General features: G+C 41.4%; 1 protein-coding gene and 1 long non-coding RNA gene across 5 annotated transcripts in view; one reads left to right on the top strand and one right to left on the bottom strand.

Moving 5' to 3' along the window:
- Window positions 1-7,488, top strand: part of VLDLR (very low density lipoprotein receptor) — a 29,923-nt gene extending 22,435 nt beyond the window's left edge. For 2 of the 4 annotated variants that reach the window (XM_017642862.3, XM_017642860.3), the window contains 9 exons: window positions 99-317; window positions 1,189-1,307; window positions 1,874-2,013; window positions 2,339-2,480; window positions 3,374-3,520; window positions 4,397-4,480; window positions 4,842-4,922; window positions 5,771-5,940; window positions 6,836-7,488. In XM_017642862.3, the coding sequence (XP_017498351.3) occupies window positions 99-317; window positions 1,189-1,307; window positions 1,874-2,013; window positions 2,339-2,480; window positions 3,374-3,520; window positions 4,397-4,480; window positions 4,842-4,922; window positions 5,771-5,940; window positions 6,836-6,871 (1,138 nt within the window). In that variant the 3' untranslated portion in view covers window positions 6,872-7,488. The remainder of the gene's footprint in view (window positions 1-98; window positions 318-1,188; window positions 1,308-1,873; window positions 2,014-2,338; window positions 2,481-3,373; window positions 3,521-4,396; window positions 4,481-4,841; window positions 4,923-5,770; window positions 5,941-6,835) is intronic. The other 2 variants (XM_017642863.3, XM_017642861.3) reach the window with 1 other exon arrangement.
- LOC140847694 (uncharacterized) overlaps window positions 1-22,618 on the bottom strand; it is a 67,138-nt gene that overhangs the window by 8,861 nt on the left and 35,659 nt on the right. Inside the window, exon 3 of the long non-coding RNA XR_012127742.1 lies at window positions 16,668-16,715. This is a non-coding gene — a long non-coding RNA (uncharacterized lncRNA). The remainder of the gene's footprint in view (window positions 1-16,667; window positions 16,716-22,618) is intronic.

Below are 22,618 nucleotides of genomic sequence, written 5' to 3'. Positions count from 1 at the left end.
CCTGAACAAAGTTCTGATGATTTTGTAAGCAGGAAGTCCATTCTCTAGGCTCTGATGGTGTCAAACACTTAAATTTCTTGTGACCTATTCTGTTTCAGTGCCTCAATTGATGACAAGGTTGGTAGACATGTTAAAATGATCGACAATGTCTATAATCCTGCAGCCATTGCTGTTGATTGGGTGTACAAGACCATCTACTGGACTGATGCGGCTTCTAAGACTATTTCTGTAGCTACCCTAGACGGGACCAAGAGGAAGTTCCTGTTTAACTCTGACTTGCGAGAGCCTGCCTCCATAGCTGTGGATCCATTGTCCGGGTTTGTATTCTGTGTTTTTGATCAAGTAGCCTGTTGGATGCTGTCTGCATGGGCCAGGAGCTTTCCTCATGCCTGAAGTAGTCCTGAAGTCCCAAGACATGTCAGCTCACCACAACAAAAACCTATTTGTTCAAGATGTCAGTGGTGCTGTGGTCCATCCATATGACAGGCCCTCCCCGAACAGTGTGACAGCTGGTTGGCATTAAGGAGACAACACTTCTGATGTCATGGACACAAAAAGCTGTGTCTGAACCCTTATGCCCACCCAGCTTCTACGCAAATGATTTTTAATGTTTGTGTGAACCCTTTGTCCGGTTAGCTCTGGATGAACAAGGTGAATTGTGAGGATTTGAGTAGCATTACCCCAAGGCTTTCATCTAAACATGAAGGTCATCTGAAAGTCCAACTGAAATAAACCAGTCTTTCTAGAAACATTTCACTGAAGAGTTTCCTTAAATTGCCACTAAATAGTATAGAAAAGCGGCTTAGGAAGCTTGAGTAAGGCTATAGCAATCACAGTTGGCCAGCATGAAGCCACACTAAAACACAATCGGCCAAACCCTACTATAAAACTCAAAAGATATTACCTGTCACTCCCCTGAAAAAATTGGCCTTTGTAAAAGAAATATACAATCTGTGACTTTAGGCTGAAATGTAAATGTCAGGCTACTATAGATTAATAGAGTTAACAATGAGCTTGTAGGTTCTTAGTGTTAAGTTTTGTTTACCCAGAACATAGTTTAGACCCTCAATACTATTTGTACCTGGAGCATTCCCTAGAGTCTTCTGTACCTCTTTGAATGTTTACCTCAAACTACAATTTTATTCCTTCTAAACCACTGAGGCCTGTTTCTAATGTGATTCTTCCCAGCTTTGTTTACTGGTCAGACTGGGGTGAACCAGCTAAAATAGAAAAAGCAGGAATGAATGGATTTGATAGACGGCCACTGGTGACAGTGGACATCCAGTGGCCTAATGGAATTACACTTGGTATGTATATTCAGCCTTGCTCCACCACCTTCTTTCCAGAGTTTAGACTACAGCAGACAACTCTCATGCCTCCTTCTACAGCAGGGATGGTGAACAAAAGTAATGAAGCAATACAAGGGGAATGGTGGGCTTGGCAGATTACATGCTCTACAATTACTAGCTTTTCTGTCTATTCAAGCTCTCACATGTGACACAAAGTCAGTGAGTCTCAGGGCTAGAGAACTCTCTCTTAAATACTCCTGACACGTATACCTTAGCATTTCCTGAAATGCAGGCTTCTAACAATTTTCTTTGGCTTCTAAGGGAAGAACGAAATGGTAGCCTCTTTTAATACTTCTGTAATGTGAGTACCATTTCTTGAGTCCATTACTTTGTACTCCTTTAGTCCTCCAAATGAACATGGGTACAGATTCTGCATGCTGCTTCACAAGGTTTGGAGGGGTGCCATTAAGAAGCCTTGCTGGAGAAGGAACCATGAAAGTAGACTGTTGGATTCCTTAGATATTTTAAACAGCAGCCGGAGCTGTAATGGTTTACCATACAATGATAATTCTCTTCCTACATAGACCTTGTAAAGAGCCGCCTCTATTGGCTGGATTCCAAGTTGCACATGTTATCCAGTGTGGACTTGAATGGCCAAGATCGTCGGATAGTCCTGAAGTCTCTGGAGTTCCTAGCTCATCCTCTGGCACTAACGATATTTGAGGTAAGATGTGTGTCTCACATCTAAGTGTGTACCACTGAGTTACTGTTAGCACCTTGGGGAGAAAGAACTGGCCTGGAAAGGAGGGGAGGGTGGGGGAGCATGACTTGAGAAACTGCTTTCACTTAAAACCTGGGACAAATTAGATGCTGATTCCTCATAGAACTTTTAGAAGCCTGAACTTGCTTTTCTTAAAGTTTTACATCTTATGTCCCAGGCCAGCATTAAATAAACTTGATTCATTAACCTGCCAGTAAATAATGATGACCTGAGATATTGACTTGTGTGAATCCTGGGTGTACATGCTAATTTGGGGGGTCTGTTTTAGGATCGTGTCTACTGGATAGATGGTGAGAACGAAGCAGTCTATGGTGCCAATAAATTCACTGGATCGGAGCTGGCCACTCTAGTTAACAACCTTAATGATGCCCAAGACATCATCATCTATCATGAACTTGTACAGCCATCAGGTAACGACAATAAACATGGCCCTTAATGGCATCTCTGAGGGCAGCAGGAGGATGCAGTACCAGTTGGGCATCAGTGACTGTTTAGCAACTCTTGCTGGGTTTATTTCAGTTGCAACTCTCATGTTTAGATGAAAGCTTGCTCTAAAATGGAACTTTTCCCTCTTATACCCTACCCCAAACACTCCAAACCTGGTATTTGGTGTATTTTATTTCTGACATCCCAGCGAAAGCACTTCAGAACTACAGCACTTATCTTCCCTCCCAACCTCTCAACCTTCAGCAGTCCATCTTTTATTCAGTCTTTTCCACATCCCACTGGCTTTCATTCCCTCTTGCCAAGACTGCTGCACTAGCCCCCAAAGTAGCTTTCAAGCCAAAACTTTCCCTACCTCCCCCAGCAGGATACATCTTATAATCAGACACAGGATCATGTGGGTCCTCAAACACACCTGGTCATACTGTCTCCTCCTTGCACTAGGAGGCTGGTTCTACCTAAATAAAACCCATAAACCTCCCTGTAGCTGGGTTCCTCCCACCTTGTAGGAAAAAGGCCAGACAAAACCAGAAGAACATGATTATCTCCTTCCCCTGAGCCTTCCCCCTGAGCTTCAGACCAATAGTGAGTGCCCGTCCTGCCCACTTACTGCCCCTCCCCTGCTCTGGAAGCACCCACCTCTGGCTCTACTTCCAGGTGGGCCATCAGATGTGTAGTGTCCTGAGAGCATGCAGCCTGCACCCTTTACTTACAGTTTGACTTGGTTTGACAGAGACAGTTTAAGCTCTTCAGGAACAAGGATTCATGTCTTCATCTAGAACAAGCCCTTATGGATTTGGTATCAGGACTTCTTTAGGCACTGGAATACCTATTTTAAAGGACTCTTACTTCTACATAGGTAAAAATTGGTGTGAAGAAGACATGGAAAATGGAGGATGTGAATACCTATGCCTGCCAGCCCCACAGATTAATGACCACTCTCCAAAATACACCTGTTCCTGTCCCAATGGATACCATCTAGAGGAAAATGGCCAGGAGTGCCAAAGTAAGGCTTTTTACTTTTCAGCCACAAGCAGGACACACAACAGGCAATAGAATAAGATACTGTCTATAAAAACTAGCCTGGATTTTTAAAATTCTCTCTTAAATAACTCTTGGAACAGATTTGAGAACATATCTGCTACTGTTGTGTGTCAGATGTTCATGTCATTATTTCAGAACTGACTTTTAACTCATTTCCACATTAGGTGAGTCTGCAGGTGACTCAGTGTCAGTGTGATTATACTGGTTTGTACCAATTAGTACCAAAACAGCACTGAGCTCACCACCTGCAGATATTAAACAAAGTATTAACACTTCCAAAGAGAAAGGCCTGACATTATGCTTAAAGATGGCCAGGTGATAATGATCTTAAATGCACACTTAAATCAGTCTTGCCTTTAAGTATTTTGTTCTTAGTTTTTGATTAAGACTTTGATAAACTCAAAGTCATATGTTGTGAAGTTTTTATTAACTTAATACTGAGTCTCTGCAGAAACTAGCTCAATTTAATGAGAAAGTAGTTGCAAAACAGTCTGGCAGTAAGACTACTGTGCCTGGTAATCTGTCTTTGAGAGCGTTTCTTAGAACTTCTAGGAGCCTGGGCCATGGCTCAAAGAGGTCATTAAGTATGGTTATGCATCTTTTTGAATTGAAATTCCAAATGCTGACTGTTTGGCCCAAAGTGTTATGTGGCTCTAGTTTTGCATGAAGAACTGCCGTTTTTCTCAGTTTTGACACATCCACCATGCAACTTAGTTCAGCAGTAGTTTGTCTATTTCCCATGGTGTTAAAATAACCTATCGCATGGTTTGTCTGGAATAAAACATCTAGCTGCTCTGGAACCTTGGCATTAACCAGGTTCTTGGTTTTTATAATTCAGGTACTGCAACTACTGTGACTTACAGTGAGACAAAAGATACCAGCACAACAGAAATTTCAACAACTAGTGGACTAGTTCCTGGAGGTATTGGGTTCAGTATTGCAAATTGTTAATCTCAACTAACAGCAGCTATTACTTGAATAATTAGTGCAGCCTTTAACTATTAGTTCTGTTCCTGATCAGTAACCAACATTCACACTGCAGACTTAGAAACTGCAAATCTTAGCTGACCTGACTTATTAAGGTTTCCATTAGAGACTGTTAGTGGAATGGCTGTTACAGTATGTAACTCTCAGATATTTCCAGTCCACTTGTTCCTGGTGTACAACTGTAGTAGATCCTGAACTTCAGTTATGGATACAAAGGCACAAGGTTCTCTACCAGATGGGCAAGTTTCTAAGTCGGAGTTTAGATCCTTCTAAACTAAGTCCTTTTATCCCTAAAGGAATTAATGTGACTGCAGCAGTATCGGAGGTCACTGTTCCCCCGAAAGGGACTTCTGCTGCCTGGGCCATCCTTCCTCTCTGTAAGTAGATTCCCTACATATCTGGATCCAATGAACGTCTTAGATACCAGATGGGCACTTTTAGTTCATTGAGAGAGGTCCCTCCCATGGCCCCTCATACTGTCAGAGGGCTTTTGACTTAATTACATTCGCTCCCTCCCCAGCACAGCACTTGGGTTCAGAGTCCATACCTTTATGCTCACTGGTATCCTTAGCATAGTGACTGGCAGTGACAAATATTCAACTCTTACATGAAAGGTGTTCTGGCTTTCTACTTGAGACCTGTTAGTCCAGCTAACCCCCTTTTAAAGAGCACTGTTCTATTCTCCTTTGAAGTATGTATAGTGCTTCACACAGAAGAGATAAGAAATGTGTAAATGCTTTCTTGAGCAGTCATAGGACTTATAGAAGGTAAATTAAAAATAGTTAAGACCTTGCAAACCCATGGAGAAGAACCTATAATGCTGTTATTAGGCATGTGAATTCTAAGGCACTGTGCTATAATGGCTTCTTTATCCTATATTACTGGATTCCAAGCTTAGTGAAGACACCAGGAGGACCAGTTGAAGAGCTCTCCAGAAGCTTCTGCAATTTTAATTCAGTTGGCCTGGGGAGGGGCCCAGGATGCTACGCTTGCTCAGATGGACGCAATGGATGCGCTGCCCTCAGCACCAGTGTATAGAATAACACTTTACCACAGTCAGAACTTGTGTCAAGCTCCTGGCCCATTTATATTCTAACTTTTAGTTATCCCAGCTTCATAAAACACGAAGCTTGTATTAATGTCAATTATCATGGATTCCTGAACGTGATATTTTTCCTATGTCTTGGGTCCGGTCCTTGTTTAGTCACCTTCTGATTTTTTTCAGTGCTCTTAGCAATGGCAGCAGTAGCTGGCTACTTGATGTGGCGGAACTGGCAACACAAGAACATGAAAAGCATGAACTTTGACAATCCTGTGTACTTGAAGACCACCGAAGAGGACCTGTCAATAGACATTGGTAGACACAGTGCTTCTGTCGGACACACGTACCCCGCAGTAAGTCAGCTTTATGTTTTCATACACCCTGGCTTGCAGTAACATTTTTTTGGAAAGTATTAACTTGAGCTAGGGCTGCCTGGGTTAGGAAGAGCCATTAGGATCATGAAGCCACCACATACTTCATCTATTGACTGAAGATTAGACAGTCTAGCCTGTTAGAATGTAAGTCAGCTGATAAGCATCTGCCCCCAGAATGACAAGTAAGTCACTTTAAGGTTGTGACTATACTGTTTGAGATACTTTTTGGTTATAGAAACTACATGTAAATATGAGCATGGACCAAGTAGCTCCTTTTTGAACTATTAAATCAGTGGCCTGCTAAATACTTGAAAGTAAATCAGCACATAATATGCAGGCAAGTTGGCTTAAAGTCAGTATATTGAGCACAGTTCATTTGGTAAAATTACCAAATGCTTGAAAGTGTCCTATTCCCACCTAGTATAGAGCTGGCTTTTCTTTCAGCAGTAGAATCGGTCACCTGTTCTTTAATTAAAATCCAAATGGAATATCTGGCCTTCATTTAGGGAACAGTATGGACACAAGTGCTGGGCACACTCTCCCAAGCCCTCTGGTGAAACAAAGAATGGCAGCCAGCTCATGTCACACATGTTTCTCCTCATATTTTTCTCCAGGAGTAGGACTCTTAAGGTCATTAAGTATAACAGGCAGAATCAGTCACACTATTTTCTCTCTCTGCCGAGTAGATACAGTTGAATTCAAGTTAAGATGCTTCAGCGAGACAGCTCAACACTGTATTGGATGTGCTGTGACTTTCCTGCGATGCGCCTTTGGTCTCTGAATGACCAGCTCAAGAGCACGGTCCATTGTGGAGAGTGGAGTTGCTGCCAGTGAGGGATCGCCGAGCTCACTCCATACTCTTTCTCTTCCACAGATATCAGTTGTCAGCACAGATGATGATCTAGCTTGACTTCTGAGACAAGTCTTGACCTTTGAGGTCTAAACCAATAATACCCCACTTCGGAACGGTAACCGAGCCAGCAGCTGAAGTCTCTTTCTTCCTCCAGGCTGGAAGAACGTCAAGATGTCTTTGCGTGGATCAAGTTTGTATACTTGACCATTTTTATATTATTTTTGTAAATATTCCTGTCCACATTCTACTTCAGCTTTGGATGAGGTTACCAAGTAGCTGTAACTCTTGAATTTCTAGACAGTATTGCCACATCTGGCCAAATATGCACTTTCCCTAGAAAGCCATATTCCAGCAATGAAACTTGTTCTATAGTGTATCCACCTGTACATATGGTGTATAGGCCATCTGTAAATATCCTAGAGAACAATCACTATTCTTAAGCACTTTGAAAGTATTTCTATGTAAATTATTGTAAACTTTTTCAATGGTTGGGACAATGGCAATAGGATAAAACGGGTTACTAAGATGAAATTGCCAAAAAAATTTGTAAACTAATTTTGTACTTATAAATGAAACCTTTGACCTCAGTGGAGGTTTACAAAGACTGAGTGTTCAAACTACTGTACATTTTTTTTTCAAGTGCTAAACAAATTAAACCAAGCAGCTTAACCATGGTTTGTGCCTATTCCTCTAGGATAAACTTCTATAAACAGCCTAAATATTATCAAGTGTTCTAACTAAATATGAACTATATAGATCTGGATGTTATATAACTAAGCCTATAATTTGCTAGTTTCTTTATAATCAAGTACTAAAAGAATGAGGTATCATTTAATATTTGCTCCCCAAATATTTTGTATTTTGTAAAAGAAGTTAGCTTAGCCTGGACCTAGAATTCCTCTTGTTTAGCAGAAAGTTTCTCTTATCTAGAAACACAAGCTAAGATTTACATCAACTCTGCTTCTTTGTACTTAAGTCATTGCTACTTTCCATGTTCTACCATTATAAATAGTTCAAGGACAAGTGCCTTTGCAGGCATGGGAAAGGGCTTTCTTCTTTTACAAGTGTAGGCAGTCTACCAGGAAAAGAGCTAGGGAGGTAACAAGTAGTGCCATTCCAGAACAATCTGAGGTTTTGGTTCTTGGTAGGGTTGCCATCTGCATCACCTGGGAACTTGTTAAAAATGCAAATTCTCAAGGCCCATCCCAGACCTGCTGACTCAAACCCTGGGGGTGGGGTCCAGGAATTTGTGTTCTCACAAGCCCTTTAGGTGACTCTGATACAAACTAAAATTTGCAACCCCCTGTTCTAATGTGACTTCATAGGGTATCTGTAATACCACCTAATTTTTCAGCCTGGCTGGCATGGGATGGATTCCTTCTGTGGATAATTTCTGTAACATTGAATATGAAGAGCAGATAAGGAATCTGGTAAAGGAAAAAGCACAGGGCTTTAGTAAGTTTTGCATTAGATTGGTCATCACCTCCTTTCTCTAAACTCTCAATATGCCAGCAAGCATGGGAAGAGATAAGGCTTGAAGTCCTAGGAAGATGCTCTAAGTCTGAAGTGAGGTAGGGAGTCCACTGCAGGCAGTGCAATGATTCCTCTCAGGATTAAACAGCCAATGCAGTAGCAAAAGGATGAAGAAAAGGTGTTTTGAGTAGCTGAATGGTCGGTGGATAATGACTCATGTTCCAATTGCTTATGGAAAGTAGATAAAGCAGTGGACATCCCACCTGTGGCTTAGGCAGAGATCGGTAATCCTCGCTGAAGCTGCTTGGGTCTTCTTGTTGAACATATACCATCTTGGGATTTTGGTCAAATGATTAAAAGTGAAAGTATAGCCGTGAACCTTTTTTTGTGCAGGTGTGGATGTCAAACATATAGAAGGAAAAAGCTGTCGCCATGAAGCTAGGACTCTGCTGTCTACCTTCTTCTTCCTCTTCAAATAATCATTACACTAGACAGGATGTGGCCTGCTGACCTAGGGTGTCTGAAGTACCTATGATAACTAGGTTAGCATTCATCATAGCTCCCTCTGAAGGCTGTTTGGTTGACTGGTCCTTTGGCCCTGCGGAGGTATAAAACTCACTAATTTATTTTAATTGGAGCAATACACAATTCCCATCTAGGAAGCTGAATGATACCCATGTTTTTCCCCATTACAGGGATTATATAATATTAATCAACTATAAGGCCCCAAGTCATAGTTTTTAAGAACAAAATCAAGCATTATTCTCCATCATCTCCTCTTGGATTTCAATTCCTAGTGTGTTTATTCTAGTTTTCAAAGAGTCTAAAACATTTCTTTCTTTTACCTTGCCCTCCCCAGTAAGTAGCCAGGGATATGAACTTAAGAGGTACAAAGTCCCTTGAAGAAATAAAGTAACTAGATATTTCTACTGAAATAAGAATAGTTCATGGCTAGTGAGTTCTGTATGTGATAATAGTTCATGAGGGATTAGAGCCTTGGGCTTCAGTATGCAAATAAGAACTTGCAAAATCTGTGTGAAACACTGGCCTTAATTTGCTGGGTCTCTAGAATTTTAGAATTCAATGTAGGAAATGAGAATGAATTGAGAGGTAAAATATGAAGCTTATCAAATACTAAAGGAGGATAGTTGGAGGTAAAGGACCCTGTTATACAAAGTCACTGCAAGTGGGTTGGGTCCTCCAGAGACTTTAGGAATTACTACAAAGACTGATGATAGATGAATAAACAGATTTGTGGCCCCTGGTAAGGAAATCCAGCCAAGTCCCTGAGTCCAAATTTTTAAGTAGCCTTTGCAAGCTGTTTGGCAAGAAACATTCCCAGTTTTCAACCAGCTCCCTTAAAACATTCTTATAGCTATTTTAAAACCTTGATATCACTTCCAAGGCTGTGGTGTTCTATTCTTGATGAACAAAAGGCAAAAAAACATTGAGGCTTCAACTTGGCCCTTGTTTCCATTCATTATATCTTTGAAAGTAAGAGAGTCAAAAAATGAGAAGACAGGCTTTAAACAGCAACACTATAGGGCATTCAAAGTTAGACTTAACTCTCCAGTTAACACTTAGAAATGTGAAACCTAATTAAAGTTTACATTTGAACTATCCTCACCCCCAACCAGAAGATTCTGATTGATATCATGAAGTCTAACTGGAGTAATTTCCTAGAATTTTTACCGAGTGAAGCAGTTTTGTTATTTCGAATGCAAATGGAAGCTACAATACTTGTTTTCAGTAGTGGAGAAATTCACAAAAAGCATATACACTTTTGCTATGACAACGTAGGTCCAAGAATGAAGACTACAATCTGCTAATCCTTATCACTGAATTTGAGCCCTTAGTTCCATAAGCAAGTGTTCTTGACTCTTTGGGAAAAGTGGGAATTCTACATCCATGTTCCAACCATATCATGGACCTAAACTTAGAAACTTCAGGAATACCTATAGAAGTAGAGGAAGTGTCAAAGGCACTCCAGATACAGGGGAAATGAATCTGAGGTTCAACAATGGCACTGTTGGACTAATTGCTCTCAAATCAAGCACAGAAGCTTCCCACTCAAAGTAGCATGTGAAGGGTCATCAGCCTCCTTTGTACATACCTCATTCCCGTCCCCTTTCACACGTGGAAAGCTGAATGTCACATAGCAGTGTGGCCTGTGAGATATGGGGGTCCACAGACACGCTGAGAAACAGCTTGCAATCACGCCCCATCTCTCTCGTGTACCTCCCGAATCTGTTTTGCAGTTTGGAGCCTGGCTCATCTGAGAAACAGAAACAAAGCGGGACTGCTGACTGACAGTCCCCCTGTGAATCTCCTTCCAGCCATGTCACTGAGGCAGAGATTAAGACAGGCTGAACGTGGTGGTACAAGCGCTGAGGGTGACCCTGTGGCCCATCATAAACAGTTGTCTTCGCTGTGCTTAAGGACAAAGGCAGATGAACGGCAAGGAGGTTAACAGCCTGACGTCTGTATTGGGCTAGCACGCGGGACCTCAGGCAAGTGCCTAATCGCCTCTCCAAATGGAGATGAGGGGGACTATCTTGCCGTGACGTGGTAAGGATTCAGTAAGGATGCACATGAAGAGCACAGTACAATGTCTGGCATTTAGTAGGTGCAGAGCAGATGTCACTGCTAAATATCACTGTCGGTGGTAGGCCCCTGTGTGTATTTATTGGGGCACAGAAACTGGCAAGTGGCTTTAGCAGTGAGAGTTACAGGTTACTTGGCTCATTACTGAGTGTAACATGCATTAGACCTCATCCCATGTGTATTCCACTCCATCTGTCTGAAGAGATCTAAGTCTGAAATTGAGGCAGTGATATCAGCTTTAGATAGTTAAAAAGGCTTAAAGGATGAAATGGTTTAAACTCTAGAAATATAGGTGGTGTGTTTCTGCCTCAACACTGATTTTACCGCCTGGGAGATAGTAACAAGTGCTGGCGGCCAGCGGTCTTTGGATGCCAACTAAAGCACTTTGAATCTCTTTTAACTTCTTACCACTTAACTTCTTAACTTAGTAATGTGCTAAGTAAATGTTCACGTGTACTTTATTTGATCTTCACAACAACCCAGATAGGTAAGTATCATCTCCGTTTTATAGATGTGGAAACTGAGGCCTTCAATGACATGTGATTCCACACCCCGTGTGCTTACTGCCATGTTCTCTCAGAAAAGGAGGCAGACTGTGTAAAGGCTAAGTTGGATGTCACGTTGCATGTTTGCCGTGTCCCTTTTCCCACGATGTTAGGATGCTTAGGTTAGATATTAAGTTTCTCAGGAATCTCAGATGCCCCTGAAGGCCAGCTTCCAACATGGCAGTGTCCCAGAAGTGTAACAGCACCAGGACACCAGCTCAGCACAGAATCACTCTAAGTTACGTGTCATGCCCACAAGACTCTAGAGGTTCCAGACTCATATTCCTTGGCCATCTATGTGACATAGAAGTAGATTCTTGGATTGCAAAGTAAAAGATAAAAGATTCCCTAAAGGAACGTACTGACATGCAACATCATTCCTGTGTATAAAGACACTGGGGAAGACTGCTGTCACACAACAAACCTTCTATTTTAAGGCTCTCATAAGGAGAGACATGCCCAAGAAGACAGAAGAACTGACTTGTGTCAACTGGGTGGTGATGTTCTCTGTGCCTCCGTGATGGGCTCCTAGGTATTCTGTAATCTATCCCTCAGACCTGGGTATTTCTCAATCGACACATACACAGAGGGAAGAGAATTCTTTCAATAAGATGACTGGCTTTGACGAGATTACCTTACCCTTTTTAAAATGTCACTTGATACCGAAATGTGATATAAGAGCCTGTAATGCCTCAGGAGCTCAGAGCCGTGCGCAGCCAAATCATCACACGCAGGGTCCTCGGAACTCCAGAGGCACATGTTGGAACGCATCCAGTCGTGTTGAGTTGTACGGAGACATTTTTCTTTTATTAATGACCTGTACATTTAACTTAAAATAAAAATTTATTTTTGAGATAGTAGATGTGAGCTTTCCATTTTTCTACGGAACTTTTAAAGGAAGCTTTTCCTCAAATCTTTCTCCTTTTCTTAACAGAATCACTGAAGGTGGTCAGTACCCTCTTCTGGGAAACAAGCAGGGCCACCCAGATGTGGACTTGCCAAGCTGAATGAGATTCCCCTTAGTACCTCTCCACAGGCAGCCGAAGCAGCGCCCTCTCAAACCCTCCTCTTTCCACTCTCCCCATGAAATGAAAATCAAAGCTGCTGTGGCCAAGGAATGCCAGGCCGGAGCTTCCTCCCCACGGGTGTGTGTCCCGTCACCCGTGGGGAGGAAGCTCCGGCCTGGCGGGACAAGATGGGTCTCAACAAACAAGTAAAATAATTCTGATCCTTTGCCTTCATCAGCTCTGTCTGTGTTGAAATTCGATTAGCCTAAATTTTGGTGAACCTCAGAGCTATTCCAACTGAAACTTTTTCCAAACAATGGCCCCCAACTGTCTAAATTATATTGGGTGCTACACTTTGAAACTGACTCAGGGAACCCAAAAAAGTAGTGGGGGGAAAATATGCAGGGCAAGAAAAACTCAAAACACATCTTGAAAAGCTCAACAGTGAGTCCCTAGTAAATGCAGTGATTTGCTTACTGAATGGAATGTCGAGTGATCACAGCTGTGCAGGGAGATGGCGGCAGTGAGCTTGGATGCTTCTCCTGTCACTTAATGAGCTGTGGCCATAGGCAGTTGCTCACCATCCCAGTTCCTGTCCTCTGAAAATCCCAACACTGACCTGCACAGCATTCTCACAAGGAAGTTCAGGCAATGCCTAGAGAGTGCTTCACTCAACAGCTGCTGTTTCCCTCTCTAGTGCCAAAACATCATTTGTTTAAAAAAAAAAAAAGTGGAAGCCTTTACTTATGTCCATTTGGAGATCTGAATTTTGTTTGCACTCTTCTATTAAATCTCAATGGCTGCCCTTGAAATGCTAGCATTTGGCAACCTTTTTTACTCCAAGAAAGCCAGACGAATCATCTTGCACCTATAAGCCTTGCAGAAAGTGTCATGTGTATAACCCTGTGCTGCTTAAACAGCACAGGTAACTGGTAAATTCAGCAGTTATAGAGAAAGGTCTGTTTAAACAGTGGAGGAAGAAGATGCTAAACTGTATACCACCCCAGAAAGTCAAGTTAGCAGCTCTTTGGATGTATTATGCTCAGCAAATGTGATGGGCCCCTCATCTAGGAAATGTTGGAGAATGCTAAATGTTGGTTCTGACTGCTGCTAATGCTGTAGTCTCCAATTCAGAGGCATTTCTGGAGGACTGGTTGATTTAGGACAGAAAGTATGTTTTAAACCCACAGTCCTTTGTGTTTTCTTAAATTCACCCATGTGAAATTTGCTGAGGATTAGTTGTTTAAAGCTGAAAGCAAATTTGCCTTTTGGCCTGACCCCAGATGAATAGCCCTGTGATTTCCTGAGAAGGGCTTATAAAGGCTCAAGGATGATTTTAGATAACTAGGTAACAATTGGCATTCTTTCCCAGGCCTCAGGGGCATTACCGTGACAGTTTCTAAACAGTTCCAGAACAGTTTTATAATTGGCATATCCTAGACTGAACATCAGTTAGGGGGAAATACAAAACATTCTTTAACCCTTACTGAAATTGAAGGATACATACAGACCAGTCCTTCAGAAGGTGCCTCTCCAAACACACACACACATCACGTGCTTTGCCCTTTCTTCCTTCATTTGTTCAGCCTTCTATGTGCCAGGCTTTATTTTGGATTCTGGGGAACCAGTGACAGGCCAAAGTCCCATCCTACATGGTGCTCACTCTAGCTGGGAGTCAGCATGAAGCAGACATTTAATAGGTCAGGTAGTGATAAGAGTTACAAGGGAAAACAAAACAGTAGGGGATAGAGAATGGGAGTACAGCAGTCAAGGAAGCCCCAAGGAGGTGCCTTGAGGAGGGAACCTGGAAGAAGTGTGGGACCCACCGCGGGCAGAGCAGGTGCAGGGGTCCGCTTGGTTCACCTGCAAAAACAGCATAGTGGCCCTGCAGCTGGAGGGGGCCAAGGCAGAGAGGGAGGGGAGAAGGGAGCAGCGGGGGCCAAGGGCTGTGGCTGGGATACAGGATTTTCTTCTAAGTGATGGGACAAGTGTAGAGGTTTGGGGGCAGGAGAGTGACATCCCATTCGGAACGGCTCACACTAGTCGCAGGCACAATACTGCAAGCAGGCGAGGGCAAACACTGGGACAAGCTCAGAGACTACGGCAGCTGGGCAGGCGGATGGCCATGGCTGCGGCAGGCTGCTGCGGATGGACGCGAGCTCGGCCCCTCCCCGGCCTGTCCCATGAGGCGGGTGTGTGCAAGGCTGCCTCCCAGGAGTGGAGGATGGGTCATGGCAGCTGGTCCCCAGTCCCCTCCTCCCGTAAAGTCTTTTTCTGCTCTCAGCTGTGCGGTGCTGCCTGCAGTTATCAGTCTGGCCGCCCCGACTAGACAGAGGTGATGGACGCAACCCCAGCCAGCCGTGGTGGAGAAACTGAACGAGGCTGCTTGGGAGCCAGGGGAAGGCCATGCTCCTCCCTGACAACGGAAGACTGAATCTAGAAGAAAAAGAGCCCAAAGCAAAAACCCAGATCACACAAGTGCCCCAGCGTGTCACCCTCTCAAAGGGGGTCCTTTCCTACCTTCAAGGCACACATGTCGGCAGGGCCACTTTGGTAAGTGGTTTCCTGCTAGCCCTGGAGTAATGTCCTCTACAGGCGTGTTTTCTATGAGCTGCACAATTTTTTTGTTTATATATATAATGGCTTTAGATAGGATCCAACATTTTCCATCTATCCAACCACTATATTTTCTCTTTTATCTGCCTGATCCTTAAAGGCACTGGAGAATTACCAAAACTACTTTTCCCAAAAAATGTTAGGATCCTGGTATTTCTGAGTTAAAAGCTACCCCCAGGTCACTGGGTCTGCACTTGCCTGACAGGGTTGGCTGCTAACAGGCCCCTGTTGGGGAAGCAGAAAATGTCTGCGTAAGTGGCCCAGCAAGGAGACTCCACTCACCAGACAATGCCTTAAGTCACCCCCAGTAACAGTCACTCTCACAGTGAGTCTAGAAATTCAACAGCTGTGAGCCTTTAGCAGAAAAACAAAAAACAAAAGGGGGGGCACTGTTTTGGAAAACAAGAGCTTCCTACAACCCAAAATTTGAGGATTTTTTTTTTTACGAGTTAAGAAGTAAGATGAGTCTCTGAGGGGCACCCATGCAGGTCATAGAAGAGAAGCCAAATATGAACAAAGAGCTTTGAAACAGAACGCAGCCTCTTCCCAGATTGCAGGCCCAGGACCTTTTTCCATCCCCAGAAGAAAATCAACCCCTCTATCTCAGGATCCAGTCACCTCCCAAAAAGACGGGCCGAGAACAGAGACTGCGCGCCACCCTCCTCACTTCTCATTCCTCCCTCCCCTGCAGCAGGCACTGTGTTCCCAGCACTCTGGGAACTGCCTCCAGGATGAGACAGATAAGACTTCACTGGGCCTAATTAACAGTGCCAACTCGCTCAAGTGCCACACCAGTGTGTACGGAATCTCAAGTTCTTTCTGAAATCCAGCAACATTGGGTGGGAAATTATTATTTAAAACCCAAACTTACTGTAGCTTCTTTTATCTTGGCAGGAGAGCTGAGGATGTTCTGGGAAACGAAATGGCTATACTGGTAGAGAGAAGGGAAATCTTCGGATTTGCCAAAGGAGTTTGTGGGCTGAGTGTGGGGAGTGGGCTGCAGATGGCAGAATTGCTCTGCATTCCATGAAGAGAGGGCTTAGCCAGGTGGGGAAGTGCTGTGAGTGGCAAGGTGGAGAGATGGGAGCCAGCATGGTGTGCGGTGGACATCTGGGGCTCAAGCTGACAGAGAACACCAAGTATGCAACCTTGGACTCTTCCATTTTCTGCACTGTAAATGCTTTCACCTCTCCAGTCTATGTCTATATCCCAGGTTTGGGGTCTCTGATGCATTTAAATAAATTCATATTTTCTATGACTGTTTCCTTTTCCCTAAGATTCCACACATAAGTTCTCTGAGATGTCATCAAAACAGTTTATTAATGAATAGAATTAATATCTTATTTAATAGGGAAACATAATGGTTCTTTTTCTATAGAATTGTATCATTTGGGTGTTTATTTACAAAATATTAAACTCCAGGAGTATAATACTGGCTTGCCCTCTGTTATATACTAGGTGTGTGTATTTTGAGTTCTGTACACTGGGAATCACTTAATCACCATATCTGTATTTTCACTCTGGAGAGGCAGTGTGCCATAATGCTAAAAGCATGGGAGTCAGAGGTAAGACATTTGAGTTCTGACCTGAGTTTTGCCAATTACTTACTTTGATCCTGGTAAATTCTCTTCCATCTCCAAGCCTTCATTTCTTCACCTGTAAAAGAAGTCAGTGATATAATTTAACTTAGTCACATCACATAGGCATTATAAGGACCACATGGGATAAGAGAGGTGTACTGTCCAAATGCAAGCTTTTTTTTTCGGAGCTGTTTGAAAAAAGATATTTGCATTGTGTACACATTTTGCAGTTTGCCTTTCCAGATATTTTGTTGAAGCCTGACATCATGGACTTTTGGTTCACAGTGAAAATCACTATGCAGAATGTTCTGTGTTTAAAATAACATTGTCAGTATATTGACAATGACAAGTCATTCACACTGATGCCAAGTGAAAGCCATCTCTAATCCGCTGAATTTTCCATTGATGTCAACTGTGCTTCCTCCCAACAGTACTTTATTACATCAGAAAGGAGTGCTTGCTTTACTAATACATAGGCACTGAGTTGCAGTACAGTAGAAAATGCTGAAAGATGTTCTCATAAAACATCTATTTGGGGGAATATTTTCACTCATGAGCTGAAAAGAGCTTGTATTATATAGTGGTTTCAGTTTTAAAACAAATTCATGTTATTTTTGCAGTTTGAGTTACTAAGCTTTTTGGTTGGCACTGGTGTATTGTACCCTATTCTTAGAGCTGATGCAATAAAGTGAAACTCATTGAGAGGCTGCTGCAATCTGATGATCAAATTGCAATATTGTTCTTAAAAAAAATAATAAACAGTATAGAAGGAAATATGGAGAAGACCATGCCCAGAACAGGAGATTGTACTCATGCAAAATGACAAATTGTCCAGTGCTATGGGGAGGCAGAAAATTTACAGTTGTGTTATGAACAAGTCCTTAATATTTGTTTCTTTTATGACTCTTTAAACCTGTAAAGAAAAGAAATCTAAAACAATCACTTTCCTTTTAAAAAATTGCAGCCACTTAAAAATGCTTCAGTCTAAGTGTGGTCTTGGCATTTTCCTAAAGGGAGTGTCAAGCCAGGCTGGATTTATTTAGCTGAACTAGAAATGCTGGGCACCAACAACAATTTTTCAGTGGCAGTAGCTGCAGCTCCTTCATACCCACTCCATAAAGAAAAAGCATCTTCCAGCCTATTTGCAGTTTTCATCATATGGGGTCACTTTCCTTTCTGTGTGGGGAATTCCCTGAAGCCTGCGAAAGACTGAGCAAATCTTTATCTCCAGGAATTTTGGATATTAGAATATAATGCTTTTTATAATGCTTAAATCTAGGTAACATATCTCCCGCCCACAACTGCCAGATTCATCTTCCCAAAATATACTTTGCACACATCATCTTTTTACCATGAGAACTATTAAAAGCTTCAGAGCAAAGACCAAGTTCTTGAGCTTGGCATCCAAGGCTCAAGGTAGTGTTTCTAGTGAATTCTACCATATACTTAAGAAAGAAATAATACCATTTCTACCCAATATTTTCCAGAAAAATTGAAGAGGAAGGAATCTTTCTCAACTCATTCCAAGAGACTCTAAAACCAAAACCAGACAAAGATATTATAATAAAAGAAAACAGATCAGTTACCCTTCTTGAACATAAATGCAAAAATTCCTAACAAAATATTGGCAAATCAAATCCAACAATATATAACAAGTATAATACATCATGAACACATGGGGTGCATCTTAAGGATGTAGAGCTGGTCTAACATTTGAAAATAAATCAATGTAATTTATAACATCAGCTTAAAAAAAGAAAAACCATGCTATCTTAACAGTATCAGAATATGCAGAAATAACATTTGAAAAATACAACATCTAATCCTGATAAAAACTCTCAGCAAACTAGGAATGGAAGAGGACTTCCTCAGTCTCACAAAGAGCTTTCAAATTGCTTAGAGCTAATATCACACTTAATGAAAAAGGATGTTTTCTCTCATCATTTCTATTCACCACTGATTTCTAGCCAGTGCAATAAAGCAAGAAAAAAAGAATAAAATTCATCCACATTGGAAAGGCAAATTTCTTTATTCACAGATGACAAGATCACCTATATAGAAAATCCTATGAAATCTATTCTCCCCAAATCTACTAAAACTAATAAGTGTGTTTATCAGGTTACAGGATATAAATGCAATATACAAACATTAATTGTCTTTCTATACACTAGCAACAATTGGAAATTGAAACTTAAAATAACAATGCTTTTTATATCATCAAATATGAAATACTTAGGGACAAAAGATATGAAGACCTAAACACAAGAAAGAATATAGTCTATCTTGATAAATGTGCATGCTCACTTAAAAAGAATATTTGTCTTACTCTTGTTAGGTGAAGTGTTTCATAAATGTCAATTAGGTCAAATTGGTTGATAGTATTGTTCAAATTTTCTACCTCCTTGTAGTTTTCTATTTGTTTTATCAATGATTGAGAGAACTCTCTCAATCTCTACCTATAGAAACTATAAAAATCTCTTACCATAAATGTGTATCTGTCTATTGCTTCTTGCAGTTCTGTCAGTCTTTGTCCTGGCATTTGATGGTCTGCATTTAGCTAAAATAATCCTGTTTCACGCCTGACAATGATCATTTGTGTGCATGCATACACTATCACACACATACTCCTATCATGTTCACTTATGAAAGAAAATGAAAAAGAAATACCAAGTCAAATTTTAGCAAATCAAATTCAATGATATCATAAAGGACACAACTCACCATGACAAAGTCATAATTCTCAAGCTATGTAAGAATGATTTAATACTAAATAATCTTATATTGTATATCAATGGATCAAATAAGACAAGTGTAATAAAAAAATCCGAAAGGCATTTTGTAAAATTGATGAAGCATTTTTTAATAAAAATTCTTTGAAACCAGGATTATAAAGACATTTCTTTAAGATAAAAATATATAGCAGTCTTAACAGTAATCAAAACATAATGGTACTGGGACATGAACAAACCCATAGATCAATGGAACAGAGTAGAGAGCCCAGATATAAGCCACATATCTATGGTCAGTTAATATACAATAAAGGAGCCATGAGATATACAATAGGGAAATGACAACCTCTTCAATAACTGGTGCTAGGAACACAGGACAGATACATGTAGGAGAATGAAACTGGATTACTAACTCTCTATACAAAAGTAAACTTGAAGTGAATCAAAGACATAAATATAAGACATAAAACTCTTAGAAGAAAACATAGGCAAAAATCTCTTGAACATAAATATGAGCAATTTTTTCCTGGAACATCTCCTCAGGCAAGGGAGACAAAATAAAAAATGACTAGTGGGACTACATCAAACTAAAAAGATTCTGTACAGCAAAGGACACCATCAGCAGAACACAAAGGCAATCTATAGTATGGGAGAATATATTCGTAAATGATTTATCCAAAAAGGGGTTAAAATTCAAAATACACAAACAACTCATATGCCTCAACACCAAAAAAACCAAATAACCCAATTAAAAAATGGGCAGAGGACCTGAACAGACATTTCTCCAAAGAAGAAATTCAGATGGCCAACAGGCACATGAAAAGATGCTCCACATTACTAATGACCAGAGAAATGCAAATCAAAACCACAATGAGATATCACCACAGACCAGTCAGAATGGTCACTATCCAAAAGACAGGAAATAACAAGTATTAGTGAGGATGTGGAGAAATGATGGGAATGTAAATTGGTACATTTACAACCTACACTGTTGGTGGGAATATAAATTGGTACATCTGCTGGGGAAGGCAGTATGAAGGTTCTTCAAAAAACTACAAATAGAAATACCATTTGGCCCAGTAATTCCACTTCAAGGAATTTACCCAAAGAAAACAAAATCCCTGATTCAAAAAGATACATGCACCCCTATGCTTATCACCACATTATTTGCAATAGCCAAGATATAGAAGCAACTTAAGTGTCCATCAGTAGATGAATGGATAAAGAAGATGTGGTACATATACACAATGGAATATTATTCATCCATAAAAGAAATCCTGCCATTTGCAACAACGTGGATAGATTTAGAGGGTATTATGCTCAGTGAAATAAGTCATGTGGAAAAACACAAATACCATATGATTTCACTTATTTGTGGAATATAAAAACAAAGCAAAACAGAATGAACAAAGCAGCAGTAGACTTACAGACACTAAGATGTTACTAGTGGTTACCATGGAGGAATGGTTGGAGTGGGGGCTGGGGAGGATGAGGGGAATAAAGGGGCACAAAATTCTCAATCATTATATAAGTTGGTCATGGGGATAGTAGTACTGCATGGAGAGTATAGTCAATGATTCTGTAACATATTTCTATGTTGACAGATAGTGACTGTAATAGAGGGGGTGAGGATTTAATAATATGAGTAACTGTTGAACCACTGCACTGTATATTTGAAACCAATATAAGATTGTATATCAATACTTCAATTTAAAAGAGCATATATATATATATATAGCACTCTTTAACAGCCATTTTCATACTTAATGATGAAATACACTAGAAGCATTCCTTTGGAGGTCAGCAATAAAAGAAAAATGCCATTTTTTCCAAAGATGTTTGCTATTTTCTCACTTTCATTTTTCATTTTATGTGCCCCCTGGCTCCAGAGCCCTTGAATTCCGTGTTCATGCCTGAGATGGTTGTGTGGCATACTACATAACTTGGTGTCATAGAGCTTGTGCCCCACTTCCTAATCTGGCCGAACAGTCATTCAGAAGCATGACTACAGATTAAAAGACTAGAAGCAGTAAATGAATAGCCAAAATGACTGGGAAAACTATTTCCTTATATCTCTCTAGGATGGGACAAAAAAAAGTTTTAAAAAGACAATTTTTCAGTCTGTCTTAAAAAAAGCTTTATCCCCTGAATTATCTTAACTCATCCCTTGCCTTAGTACTGAAATATTTCTAGAGATAAGAAGTATACAGTGGAGACGTTCTTGGATTTGTTTTATAAAACACTATCACAGGTGATTGGCCAAAAGAAGGCAGAATAGAAGGCTACTGTGATAATCTCTTCCCACACACACACTGAAGAAACTACATCTGAAACAACTAAATCAAATACAACTAACTCTGAAAATGACTTGAAGACTACAAAACAGACCATCTACACCTGGAAAAAATGAGAAGACCACATTGAGAAGGGTAAAGGGACAGAGCCATAATTGATCAGGACCCAAGCCCTTCTCCCATCCTAGCCCACAAGTGGGAAGGAGAGGAATGGAGTGGGAAAGGGATAAACACTCAGGAATCTGACACACCTGGTGCTGGAGCTCTACTCCAGGAAAATGAATCCCCATTACACTGGACTTTGATGATTAATGGGGGTGTCTCCCACACCAGGAGAGTTGGAGCACTCTGTGGGGCTGAGACTCCAGTCAGTTGTGGAGGACCAGGTTACTCTGTCAATCCCTCTGAGACCCAACACAGAGGCAGCAGTTTGAAATATTTGGTAGCCTTGGGAAGGGTATTGGAGGGGTGGAGATCTGAGGGAGCTCTCTCCAGAGGAGAAAGGGAAGATGGTTGACACTTTTCCAGCCTTCCCTCAGCCCAACTCACCAGATGATTGCAGGAGCCAGATCTGAAACTCTTCACCTATCCCTGTGGCTCAGCCCTGGCATTACCCTGCAACCTTACATCACACAACGTGCTCAGCCCGTTGATAGTCAGCCATTGCTGACAGACAGAGGGTGGTCCCACTCACAATGCATCCTAACAGAAATATCAACATCACCCAAGGCACACAAAGGTTAGCAATAGGAATCCACCATTCCAGGCAGACAGGCATAAGGGCAGGCACTGACCACAGCCCACCACCAGCAGCTACAGCTCAGCCACAACACAGAACCAGGCCTCAGTGGGCAGAGAGTTTTGTGCTTCTGGGCACCACAGGATGCCTACTACATAAAGCTACTACTTTCAAGAATAGGAGACTTAGGAGATACATCTAATATAAAGGAAGAAAC

Source organism: Manis javanica, chromosome 2, assembly GCF_040802235.1.
Source record: "Manis javanica isolate MJ-LG chromosome 2, MJ_LKY, whole genome shotgun sequence".
In the NCBI taxonomy this organism is placed as follows: Eukaryota; Metazoa; Chordata; class Mammalia; order Pholidota; family Manidae; genus Manis; species Manis javanica.
Note: the sequence above shows the minus strand (reverse complement) of the source record. Positions and strands in the feature narration are given on the sequence as shown.